We start from the raw sequence: 12491 nt of genomic DNA on the forward strand, positions 1-12491 counted from the left end.
ATAGCAGCTGCACCCTTTACCTTCCCAAGTCCTGGGTTGTTTTTTTTTTTTATGAAAAGAGAAAATATGTGCTTTTGCATTTCCAGAATTTCGTACTACAGTGGCACTGGTTGAAACTGAGGCCCCAGGTTGTCTCCTCTGCTGTAATTGTAGGGCAGAAATGTGGTCTAGTTGAAAAAGAATGCAGCGGTGGGACTGTGGGTTTTCCTTCTCTCTCTGCCCCATGTGCTCAGGGTCTTTGAACTGGTCCCCTCTCCTTTGTGGCCAGCCCATTTTCCTCATCCGTCGTGAAGGTGGCTGAGTGGGCACTCTGTGACTTGGGCCCCTCGGTCCTCCCTGGCCCGTCGGTGAGTTTGTGCCCGATCATCTCCCTCCTTCCAGGTGGACTTACAGAACGGGCTGTCGGAGTTCTCGGTGACGCAGCGCAGGCTGGTCCACGGCTGGAACGAGTTTGTCGCTGACAACAGCGAACCCGCATGGAAGAAATATCTCGATCAGGTAGGACCGTAGGTGTCATTTCTTTCATTAACTAGTCTAAGCCGGAGAGGGTGGGGCAGCCATTCATTCTTTAAATATTGATAGAGGGTGTCCTTGGACGGTCCCAGGGCGTGGGGTGGCTGTGCTATAAAGATAAAGAAGGCTCCCCCTCATTTGGGCTGCTCTAAGCCAGCAGGAGGGACGGCCTGAGTAGATCACTAACTACCCAGGCAGCCATGGGCATGAGTAACAGTTGTTACATTCAAGCAGGGTTTACCATGTGCCAGGCACCCTGCTAACGGCGTAAGTAAAGTCAGCCTTAACTTACTTAATCTTCCTCCCAGTCCCCGTTTTGAGAGGAGGGGGTGAAGTACAGAGAAGTTGCAGTATTTCCCCTGGCTGCGTAGGGTTGTCAGATACAGCAAACGAAGATACGCGATGCCCTGTTCAATTTGAATTTCAGCTGGATAAGCAAGGAAGAATTTTTTGGTATAAGTAGGTCTCAAATGTTGCATGGGACCTACTTATATTTTTTTAAAGTTCCTTGTGGATCTGAAATTCAAATTTAACTGGATGTCCTGTAGTTTATCTGCCAAACCGGACCCCAAAGTCACATAGCAGTAAGTGGCAGGGCTGGAGAGGGACGCCACAGCTGGTTCCGGAGCCCCTGCCCTCCTTAGCCGCTGCCGTCCGGGCCAGCATGGTGCTGAATGGATGGCACACAAGTCAAACGCCTGGAAGACGTTGGAAGAGGAAAGAAAAATTTGAAATAGACATGGCTGCAAGTTCCTGCCTAGAAGTCAACACCCCCATCACCCACCCACGACCAGTTCAGAAAGCCCCCGTTAACAGGCAGAATACCCCAGATACCTGAAGCCATTCAGACTGCCTCAGTTTCCCTTCCCTGGCCTTCTGCACCCCCTCTCCCATCCCTTACACCTTGCTCTCCATCTCTGGCTCCCTCGCGCCCCAGGCTTCAGCTGCCTTCCTATTGGCTCAGCGTTTAAGGCTTTGTTGATTGGTCAGTTCAGAGACCAATCACAGCCCTCCTTGCAGCATCCTCAACCTCCACTCTCCTCCAGTCCCCACCCTGCTCACTGGTCCATTCTCAGCACTGGGGATGTCATTTATTGATGCCTTTTGGCTCCACAATAGGCTTCTGGGTAAGCAGGTGGCTCGGGCCAACCCAGAAACTTCCTGGAACCCCAATGTTGGAAAGAGGCAACAGAGCCTCCTAGAAGTCGGAGTTCAGGGAAGCAGGCTGACGCAGGCTGTGGGGACATTCTCCTCCTGCAGCCCAGCCCCGCCGGTTCTGCCCTGGCTGTCCCTCCCACTAGGACCTGCTCACTCGTTCCCCTGGCTGTCCCCTTCCCACCTCTGCCCTGCCAAAACCTCACACCAAGGGCTCTCCTCCAGCCGCCAGCCAAGGCCTCTCCAGAAATGAAACCTCTTCCATTTCTAAGAGTGGGGCCCCTGCTTAATTCATCTTAACTTTGTCGCTTCAGGGATCCATCTGTGGAAATCCTTGCAGGATTGGAAGGCAGTGCCCAGCGGCCTGTTCGCCTGCCCTTGACACATACAGAAAGTCCGTCTGCACTCACTTATCAATTCTTTACATTCGTGCAGCACCTGCTCCCTGCTGGGTGTGTGCTTCTCCTGTCTCTCCTCCAGTGACGGGGAACTCACCACTTCACAAGGCAGCCCTTCTTCTCCATCTCAGGAGACTCACCAACAGGCCATGCTGCCCAGAATCATGAGGCAAAGGGAGATTAGAGTCATGCTGCCCGGGTTCAAATCCCACTTTCCAGCCTTGTGACTTTGAGCAAGTTATTGATCCTCCTTGAGCCTCAGTTTTCCCTGTCTAGAAAATGGGACTAATGAATACCTACTGTTCTGAGTTTTCCATAAGAAGAGGAAAGCTTTGCATGTATTAACTGCTTAGTAAAGGTTGCCCCCCTGCAATTGTGAGTCTACCAGGTGGTCCTATGGGACCACGGCAGTTAAGGGCACAGGTTTCGGAGCTGAGCTGGGCTGCAGGAATCCCTGGGCACTTCCGTTTCTTTCAGAGCCTTAGGTTGCTCGTTTGTCACAGGACTACGTAGCAGTGCCTGTGCCCTGGGGGAGGAGGGGCCCCCAAAATGATACAGGAGGAGCAGTTAGCACAGGGCGCGGGACACAGTGGGTGCTCCAGAAAGACTGGCTGTTTTTATTGTAGGAAACATCGCCAGTGTATCCCCAGTTCCCACACAGCAAGGTTTCGACAACCCCCTCTGCCTGTCTGCCTTCACAACCGGGGCATAGAAGGGGCCCTGCGTGCCGGGAGGGGTCTGATCATCTGTGGCCAGAGGTGCAGTGGTGCCGCGTGTGGCTTCTTCCCAGTGGCTCCCTCACCTGTCTGCTGTGTCTCTCGGCAGCTCCCATGGGGATGGGACAGGACAGGTGCTTGGCACTGTCTCCAGGAGGTGGCGGCAGGGGGTGGGTGATATCAGTGTCAGCCTGGAGAGCTGCTCAGGTCCAGCCTCAGGACGGAGGTGAGAGGAGACTTTAGGACTGGAATTGGGGGTGGAGGAGGGAGTTGGTCCGGGCCTGGCTAGAGACCAGCTCTCAGGGCGGCCCTGGCCAGGACTCTTCCCCTGAGCTGACCCTGAGCCCATGGCTGGAGGGTCCCTTGTCCAGAAACAGCCCATCGCTCCCAGAGGCTCCAGTGGGTGCAGCCCGCAGGGACGAGGGAGCTGCCCAACCAGGGACGCGAGAGGTGGGGGCAGGGAGCCCAGAGGCATCATCAGTGTGACCTGGGCGGGAGGACACACAGCTGGGGCAAGACGGACCCCGTGCTGTTCTCCACTGTGCTGTGCGACCTTGAGCAGGAGCTCCAGCCCCCCCATGCCTCGGATGCCCCACCTAAGCGTGGGGCTTCACTGCTTCCTTTGTTCATTCTTCCCTTCCTTCATTCATTCCAGATAAATCCCTGATCTGGGCCCTGTGCATAGACCGGCAGCCAAACCAATTTCTTCTTTCAGGGAGACAGACAGACAGGCTGCATGTACCACAGCACCCGGTGGCTGTGGTGGGGAGAAGAGTCAGGATGAGGAGTTAGGAAGCGACGGCAGGGGGCGGCTGGGGAGGGCTGGTGGGCAGGGAGCCATTGACCTGTGCTCAAAGGAGGCAGGGTCTGAGCAGGGAGCTGCAGGATGTGAGGAGGGGAGCCATGCAGGGCTCTGGACGCAGGGCACCATAGGGGAAGGCATGCAGGGGCCTGAGGTGGGAGGGCCTGGTGCGCGTGAGGCTGATGGGCATCGGGAGGTGCCAGAACCCGGTGCATTGTGGGCATTCACTGCCTGTTTGTGCAACACCCCATGCTTCTCACTTCCATCCAACTGGATGGGAAGTCTGTGACGGGCTCAGGGCTGAAGTAAAATCTTGTTCTTAACTCCCCTGGACTGAGGGGTTCTTCCTCTTGGTACTAGGGTGCATAGTGTCCCCCCAAAATTCATGTCCACCTGGAACGTTAGAAGATGACCTTGTTTGGAAATAAGGTCTTTGTAGATGTGATTAGTTAAGCTGAGGTCACAGTGGATTCACGTGGGCCCTAAATCCGATGACTGGGCTCCTTATAAGAAGGGAAGAAACTCAGAGACCCACACAGAGAGGAGAAGGCCCTGTGACCACAGAGGCGGAGACTGGACGGATGCATCTACGAGCCAAGGGTGGCAGCCACACCAGGAGCTGGAAGAGGCAGGAAGGATCCTCTCCAGCAGCTCCAGAGACATCATGGCCCTCTGATGCCTGGGCTTCAGACTTCTGGCCCCTGGAACTGTTGGAGAATAAGTCTCCGCTGTCTTCAGCCCCCCACGTTGTGCTCACGTGTTACAGCAGCCCCAGGCCCCTGACGTGCTCTGTGAGCCGAGCTTTTCCGCGCTCACGTTTCCTTCTTCTCTGGCTCTTTGTCCTCCCTGGATTTCCGAGGAAAGGGCGAGTCCTCCTTGGGGCGGGTGGTTTGTTTGACCGTGACTGTGAGCTCTGCCAGGTGGCCAGCTCTGCGTCCAGCCCAAGGACTCTCGGCAACCCCTCCCTCTGCAGGCTGCACCCCACCCACCCAGCACTTTCCAGTGCTTTCAGAACCAAAACTGGGACTTCTCTCACCAAAAGCTTTCTTTTCATATTTTATTGGAGAAAATTGCAAAACTATGCATAAGTAGAATAACAGAATGACCCCCACGTATCCATCATCTAGCTTCAATAGTTACCAACCCATTTTGACATTTGTTAGCCCCTTTCTTTCTCTACAACATTTTAAAACAAATTCTAGATGCAGAATCATTTTACCATCCATACTTGGGTACGTATCTCTACCGTGGGAGGACATTTTTCTTTTTCTTTTTTTTTTAACCATAACAACAGTATTATTATCCCGCTAATACCATTAACGCTTCGTTAACATCCCCAGTGCCTGGTCCAGAGCCGGTGTTCCCCACGTGCCTCAAAGACGCCTCTTTACAACTGATTTGTTATCCTCGGGGTCTAAACACAGCCCGCTTTCACTTTTGGGTGGTGTGTCCCTTCAGTTGCTTTAATCTCAGCCCTTTTTCTGATCCGTGAATCCATGCCCGTGGAACAGTTTATGAGGTCCACAAAACTCACAGATGGTTTATCTACATATTGGAGATGTGATGCTTACGGAGAAGCCTCTTGCTACCTGATTAAGGTCCCACCTGGGACCTTCGATGCGGTTCCAGTTTCGTGGGGAGCTCCCCTGAGGGCCTCCCCGAGTTGACTCCCAGTGTGTCTCAGACCTGAGCCCCGGGCTCAGCAGGCCAGCTGGCTTTGGGGGGCGATTCTTGCTGAAGGTGTGATGACCCCAAGGGCCAGCTGTGGGACCGAAAGCCCTGATAGAGGGACAATTTTCTGGAACGTGGGCGGCCACAGTTCCCCCTGTCGCCTGATGTTTATCTAGTGCCTTCCGTAATCAGTCTGGTGGTCCCTGTGGCCACCATGTCTTGAGCATCCACTGTATGCCAGCCACCGGGCAGGTGACTTTACTGTCATTGTCACCTCCGGTCCTCACATCGGCCGAGAGAAAGCAGAGGCTTGCTGAAGTTACAGGCTTGCTCAAGGTTTCTCAGTGAGGGAACGGTGGAGGTGGAGCTAAGAAGGAGAAATGTCTTTGAGCTGCTCAGTCTTGATGATTCAAAACAGATGGTGTGGCTAACTCAGGGCTGCTGGTGAGTGGACCACAAAGCGCCCTGTCCCTCATACAGAGAAGGTAAAGTACAGCATTTCTGGGGTGGGAGGCATTAAATCCCTTCTCGCATCATACTGGCGTGATGTCTCTGAAGGGCTGCTTTTTGTGGACAGCATGAATCACACATCTGATCACATTTCCCCTTTTGCCTTGGCTGCTGGGAAGCTCTGGGCCAAATGTGCAGCCCCATTTTAGACAACCATGACCTGCTTGTTGATATTTTAACTCTCACCCTGATCCTGATCTTTGGCCTACTGTCTCTGATCCTGTTTTTATGTGTTTGTGTTTATGCTTCCTTTCAGTTGTCTGTAACAATCGAAATGTATGTGTGAAACGAGGGGGCAGATACATAGAATGATAAAGTAGAAATCCTTTGGGGAAGTTTCTGGAGGACCTGTTCTCAAGAGGGACATCTCCAGAGCCCCCATAGGCAGTTACAGGAGCAGATGGGTGTGATTGGGACACAGAGGATTGGGGGACTGGTGTGGCGGGAGGGGACCCTTAGCTGTGCTGGACCAGGGCTGGCATCCTACCAGAGGGGACAGCTTGTGACCTGGAGCCTCATGGAGATGTGGCCAGGTGAGACCAAGAATTCAACAGCAGGACCAGGACCGGTGTCCGGACAGGGGCAGTGTCAGGGAAACTGCAGCAGTGGGATTTCAGGTGGATGAGAACCGCTGGATGGCAGTGGCCCTCCTCCCCTCCCCTCGGGTCACTGCAGCATTGGCCTGGCCGCCTGGCCTTGAGGAAGAGCTGGCACTGCTGCGCGGTCAGAAGCTGGGTCCCCCATCTTTGGGAGGCTAGGAGAGAACCTAGTGGCCTGTTTCTGTCTTTCAGTTTAAGAACCCGCTGATCATGCTGCTACTGGCCTCCGCCCTGGTGAGCATCCTCACGAAGGAGTACGAGGACGCCATCAGCATCGCCTTGGTGAGTGCGCGGGATGGCGCGTGTGGACAGCACCTGGCTCCCAGACCTGCTGTCAAGGGGCCCACTGAGTCTCTGCTTCTTCTTGTGTGAGGAAAAAAGAGTTTGGCTGTAGAGGAAAAAAATAGAAAAGACGGCAGCAGAAGAAAGGAAAGCAAATCCTCCTGCTTCTGCATCCCCACGTGGGGGGGTCCTGGTTTATGTGGCTGGTGCTCTCTTGGGGACACTAGCCCTCCACTCGGTCCTGGCCATGTGTGGACGACAAAGAAGAATCGCTGGTAATCCTTTACCCAGAGAGAACCGCGGAGCACCTTTCTTTAAAAACATTTTTCTTATTTAGGTGAAAAGCACATAAGAAAGTAACCATTTTAAAGTGATCAATTCAGTGGCATTTAGTACATTCACAAATCTAGTTCCAAAATATTTTCATCGCCCTAAAGGGAAGCCCCGTATCCATTAAACAGTCGCTCCCCCTGCCCCCTGGCATCCGCCGATTCCTCTCTGTCTGGTGGGTTTGCCCGTTCTGGGTATTTTGTATAAATGGAATCATACACTGTGTGACCTTTTATATCTGGCTTCTCCTGGAACCTCTGGATGGCTGTCACTCCTGCCTCCTTCCGTCTGTCCTGTGCTCCTTACAATACAAACCAGGCCCATTCCACGTGATGGGACGCGCTGCCTCTGTTTAAAAGGCTGAGGTTAGACCCACATCTCGTGATGTGGAATGATGTTTACAGCACGTTGTTGGGTGGAAAAGGCAGTTTATAAAAGAATATATCTGTATTTTATTATCCTGTGTTGTTAGAGTGTCTATGCAGAAAAATCTAGAAGGGCACCCCAAAATGTGAACCTCTAGGTGGTAGAATTTGGGGTGATTTTTCTGCTCTCCTTTTTTTTGGCTTGTCTGTTTTCTAAATTTCTGCAAGTGCACTTACTTGGCAAGAAGAAAGGGAATATGTTTTGAAAGACGATTCCCTCTCCTCGCCTCCCGTGGGTCCCCTCACTCGCTCGCTGGGCAGCTGGGTGCTAACGTGCCTCCCTTTGCCCCACAGGCCGTGCTGATCGTGGTGACCGTGGCCTTCATCCAGGTGCGTATTTCCTGAGGCCCCCGCTGGGGTGACCCGGGCATGGCGGGAGCTCTGTGGGGTTCCCACCCTTGAACTGCATGTTCCATGTGCTTCCTGCCAGGAGTACAGGTCGGAGAAGTCTCTGGAAGAGCTGACCAAGCTGGTTCCCCCCGAATGTCACTGGTAAGTCGGAGACCCCCTGGAGCTTTGGTTCACTGGCGTCGCTGGCGGGCTTGTGAGCTTGGCGAGATTTGTGTCCTTTGTAGTGTGATGTGGCAGAACCAGGTCTTCCCGGGGTTAGGAGAGCTGGTCTCCGCCCTGGCCGTGGATGACTGTGTGTCCCTGGGCACGTCACTCGACCTCTCTGGGCCTCAATTCTGTCATTAGTGTCTAATCAGGGTGCCTCGCCTGGGGGCCACAGCTGGCAGGAATGGCTTTGGGAAGAGGGTGGCCCATGAAACCTGGGATACAGCGTGCAAACCTGCATGCACTGTTCCTCGGGAGAGGGTGCAGAGGTTCCCCTGGCCTCCCCAAGGGTGGATTCAGCTGAGGGTGAGATGCGGGGCTTTAACAAGCCGAGGCACCAGAACGCTGGGGTGGAGGTGGGACCAGGGAGGATGAGCTCCAGGCATTTGAGCAGCAGCCCACCAGCCTCCTTCCTGCCTGACATTCCCGTGTGGCTGTTTGTTATCACGCAGCCCTCACCGAAGACGTTTAAAAAGCAAAAAGAAAAGGCAAAAATGTCTGCCGACACCTCACAGGCATTTCTGCTTGGCGCAGTGCTGTGCCATAGAACTTTCTGGAATGTTCTGTAATCTATGCAGTCCAGTCTGGCATCACTAGTCACATATGGCTACTGAGGTCTTCAAAGGTGCCTGGGGTGACAGGGACTGAATTCCTTTTTTATTTAATTTGAATGTAAGTAGCCGCGTGGGCTAGTGGCTGCCAGATGGGACCGCTCGGGCTTCGGGCGTCTGCGAGGGCTGCTGCCATTGGAGGAGGAAGCCACAGGCACAGAAGGGATGATGGGTTAGGGTCGGCTTTTTCTTGATTTAATTTTTAATATACCAGTAAGTCATACGTTTATTCTCCTTGTGAAAATGAAATGATTTCAGAAAAGGCCAAAATCTTCGCCCTCGCCCCTCCTAGGGTTGGTTGAGTTCATTTCAGGGTCACGTGTCTTTCTCAAAGATGCCCTGCTGCTCCAAAGAAAGTCAGGAGAGGGTCCCATGAGTGGAGGTGCTCTGGAGGGAACTAAACATACGGTAACTATTTTCTGGAGGATAATTCTTGGGGAAGAAGCTGCACATATATTTGGGTAAATATGGCACCAGTGAGCCTCAGGGCTGGGGGATAGAAAGGTATAGTGAGAGGGAGTCCTGCCTCTCAAGGAATCGGCAGCAAGTTGTGTGTGTGTGTGTGCGCGCGCATGTGTGTGTATATAACACAAGGCAGAGAATAATGAATAACAAAATAGAGACGAAAAGAGTACAGTGTGGAAGCCTGAGAGAGGATGAGTCAATTCTAGAAGGTTCGTTGGAGGCAGTAAGGACATCTGGGCAAACAAGGCCGTCAGAAATCCAGGCGTGTGATGCGAGGTAATCGTACGAGCAAACGAAAGCACACGTGGTTTACGTGGTTTGATGATCTGATCGTAGGTTTACATACCAAGTCGTGGCCTTTCGGGAGAGTAGTGTGCATCACTGATGTCCCCAGAAGTCACTTGTAAAAGGCGAGTTTCTTTTCAAGAACAGTGGTGGCAAGCAGCCTGGTAGAGTTGAAATAGCGTTGGAGACGTATGGCCGCACCCTCTGAGGCTCTGAGACCTGTCTTACAAAGTGGGAGAAACGCCTTCTGCACAGCCCCTTCCTGCACCCCTCCATCCTTCGTGCAGTCATAAAATATTTCTTGAGCACCTACGGCATGCCGGAAGCAATAGGGCCGGGGTTACACCTGTGAGCAAGATGGGAAGGCCTTGGCCTTCGGGTGCTCACATTTCCACCAGGGCAGTCAGGTAATAAAGTGAAGGAACAAGACGATTTTGGAGTGCGGCACGTGCATTAAAGTCAAAAGACCCCGAAATCTCAAAGCCACATGAAAGTCAAAACAAACAGAAACCTCCCAGAGATGCTATATTGACTGATGGAGGAGTGGAAACAGCTTTCCACAGCTGGTGATCAGGCTGCCCTGGTCTGCTGCTTAAGGAGAAGCTGACGTTTAAGTTGAGGCCTGAGAAAGAGAAGGAGCCAGCCATGGGAAGAGCTGAGAAAACAGTAGGTGTCTATCTCATAGGTGCTCTTGGCTACGAGGAACAGAAAATTCAGCTGCACAAACCACAAGGAAATTGTGTTATCTCATGGCAAAGGATCTAAGGTAGAGGGACAAAGGGGTTAGTTAATTTAAGATGGCATCGAGGACTTGTTCCTTTTATTTCTTTACTCTCCCATCCTCAGCTTATTGGCTTTGTTCTCTGGCTGGCTCCCCTCCTGTTCCCAAGATGGCTGCCACAGCTCCAGGCATCACAGCCAGACATGAAAAGGTCCAACAGAAAGAGAGGCCATCCGTGTGTGTATGTGTGTTTACAGAGTGAGGAAACCTTTCTCAGGAGCCCCCAGCAAGTGTCCACTCATGTCTCCCAGGCCAGGATTGCAGAATGTGCCTGTGCCTAAGCCAGTCATGGGCAGGGGCTGCGTTCACCATGATAGTCTCAGCCTATCATGACCCACCCCCTGGAGCACACATGTGGGGAGAAGGGTGAAGACCTGAACAGGATCGAATTCTGTTAACAAGGAAGAGGGGAACGTGTGCGCCAGGATTAAGGTCGGCAAAGACCTTGAGACTAGAAAGATCTGGGTGTGTTCAACGGCTGGACAGTGTGAGGGTGGGGGAGCGGCAGGAGGTGGGGGAGGAGGCAGCCTGGGCTAGAGAGCCTTTGCAGGGCCTGTGGGTTTGATTCTAAGGTCATCAGAAAGCCCCCGAATTCTCCAGATGGTCCCTGTGCACCAGAGTGGTGTGTTCTCTGAGGACAGAAGTGCCGCCAGCTGCCAGCTCCATTGAAGGAGCTTTAGAGCCGCTGACTTAGACCTGCAGAAGCTTCTGGAGGCCGCGTGGCCCAGCTTCGTTTCCAGACAGCATAAACTGCAGTAGTCCCATTTTTCGGATGAGGCCCAGGGTCCGCCAGAAGCCACACACTTTCCCAAAAGTCTTTTAGGATGCGTGAATTTAAAAAATAATAAAACCCAAAAGGCACAAGTGTTTGTCCATAACCGAAAGAGAAAGTGTGCTTCTATTATCTTTGCTCAGATTTCCCCAAGTGCGTAAAAATGGGTGTCAACGGGGCGCTCTTGCTTTTTGGCGTTTCCACTGCAGCATCCGAGAAGGGAGGCTCCAGCACCTGCTCGCCAGAGACCTGGTTCCCGGAGACATCGTGTCTCTCTCCGTCGGAGACCGCATCCCCGCAGACATCCGGCTCACGGAGGTGAGGGCCCCGAGCCCGCTCGGCAGGCGTGCAGACCCTGAGCTTATGGAGGCAGGCGTTCCCCTGCTCACACCCATCCACGCACAGACACGCACACAAGCAAGTCAGGAAGTTAGCAAACAAGCTCATTTTAAGCGCAAATCCCCTCAAATCGTATTTCACAGATTTTTTTATTCTCATTTTAAGTATAAGCCTGACAAATTTTGGTTACGTGATTTTCCTAGTTTACAGCAGACTACAGCAGCGAATTAAGCCAGGGTGGGGCTGAGGAAGGAGGCAAGAGTTCCTTCTAGAAGCGGCTACACTGATTCAGAAAGAAACAATATCAGACTTTAATAATGAGGAGGGAAACAGAACAATAAAGACATAAAACGTAGCACAATCTCTTGCAGTAGCCCCGTTGGGAGATGTTGGGTATGGGGCAAGCTGTTTCCCCAAGCTTCGTGGGTGTCAGGGTGCCCCAACCTCACAGAACAATACGGGGGCTCTCCCAGATAATCCTGGGTTCTCAGGAAAGGGTGACGTTAAGTTCAGAGGGATCTGTGGAGAGAAATCTGTTTTATCATTCCTTCCAAGAATGCTTAAGAATTGTTCAAAGGCTTTAGTGATAAAGGATTAATCACAGGTTATCTACCGAGCCATTTATTTATCAGTAGCATGCTGCTAAAAGGGTGGCCTGGGCACCTGGGCGTGGAGGCGTGGAGAGAGGCAAAGAGGCTGGGAGCCAACCCCAGGACCTGTGTTTATAACATTCTTAGCCAGTCGTCGAAGCAGAGTCAGGGCCAGAGGGACGGGGGCCAGAGGGATGGCTGGAAAACCCCTCTGCCCCCGGCCGTCGGTCTCCAGGTGGGGCAGGGACCAGGGTGAGCAGAGACGGCGCTGGCTCTCAGGGTCTCTGCTGCCCCTTAGTGCCAGAATGGCTTCCTCCCCATCTGCTCCTCCCTGCACCAGCGTTCAGGGTCCGACTCCACGTCTGGGGCGTGTGGGTCCCATTAGAGGAACCATTGTCCAGTGGCCAAACCCCACCCGTGGGAACGGCTGGGGAAGCCAGTCAGACATTGTCCACTTCTCTGCCTCCCAAGGTGGGGGACCCCCCAGGTCCAGGGCTGGGTCCAGATGCTGGGCCGCCAATCAGAGGACACACATCCGTGGGGTCAGCTGGTCAGTGCCGTGGGCTGGGCACTAGCCTGGGTTTGAGCCCGGGGCCTATCATTCACAAAGTGAAGCAAGCTGCCCAGCCTCTCTGTGTTTCCTCCTCTGTCAAATGGGGAACGATAGTGCCCACAGGGTGGTTGTAAGAATT

At 53.2% G+C, this 12491-nt stretch overlaps 1 protein-coding gene across 5 annotated transcripts in view; it reads left to right on the forward strand.

Annotated features, from left to right (window-relative positions):
• ATP2C2 (ATPase secretory pathway Ca2+ transporting 2) overlaps nt 1–12491 on the forward strand; it is a 77331-nt gene that overhangs the window by 23883 nt on the left and 40957 nt on the right. For all 5 annotated transcript variants that reach the window (XM_001499832.7, XM_023637416.2, XM_023637415.2 and 2 more), the window contains 5 exons: nt 382–498; nt 6557–6646; nt 7696–7731; nt 7832–7893; nt 11080–11188. In XM_001499832.7, the coding sequence (XP_001499882.3) occupies nt 382–498; nt 6557–6646; nt 7696–7731; nt 7832–7893; nt 11080–11188 (414 nt within the window). The remainder of the gene's footprint in view (nt 1–381; nt 499–6556; nt 6647–7695; nt 7732–7831; nt 7894–11079; nt 11189–12491) is intronic.

Source organism: Equus caballus, chromosome 3 (genome assembly GCF_041296265.1).
Source record: "Equus caballus isolate H_3958 breed thoroughbred chromosome 3, TB-T2T, whole genome shotgun sequence".
Lineage (NCBI taxonomy): Eukaryota > Metazoa > Chordata > Mammalia > Perissodactyla > Equidae > Equus > Equus caballus.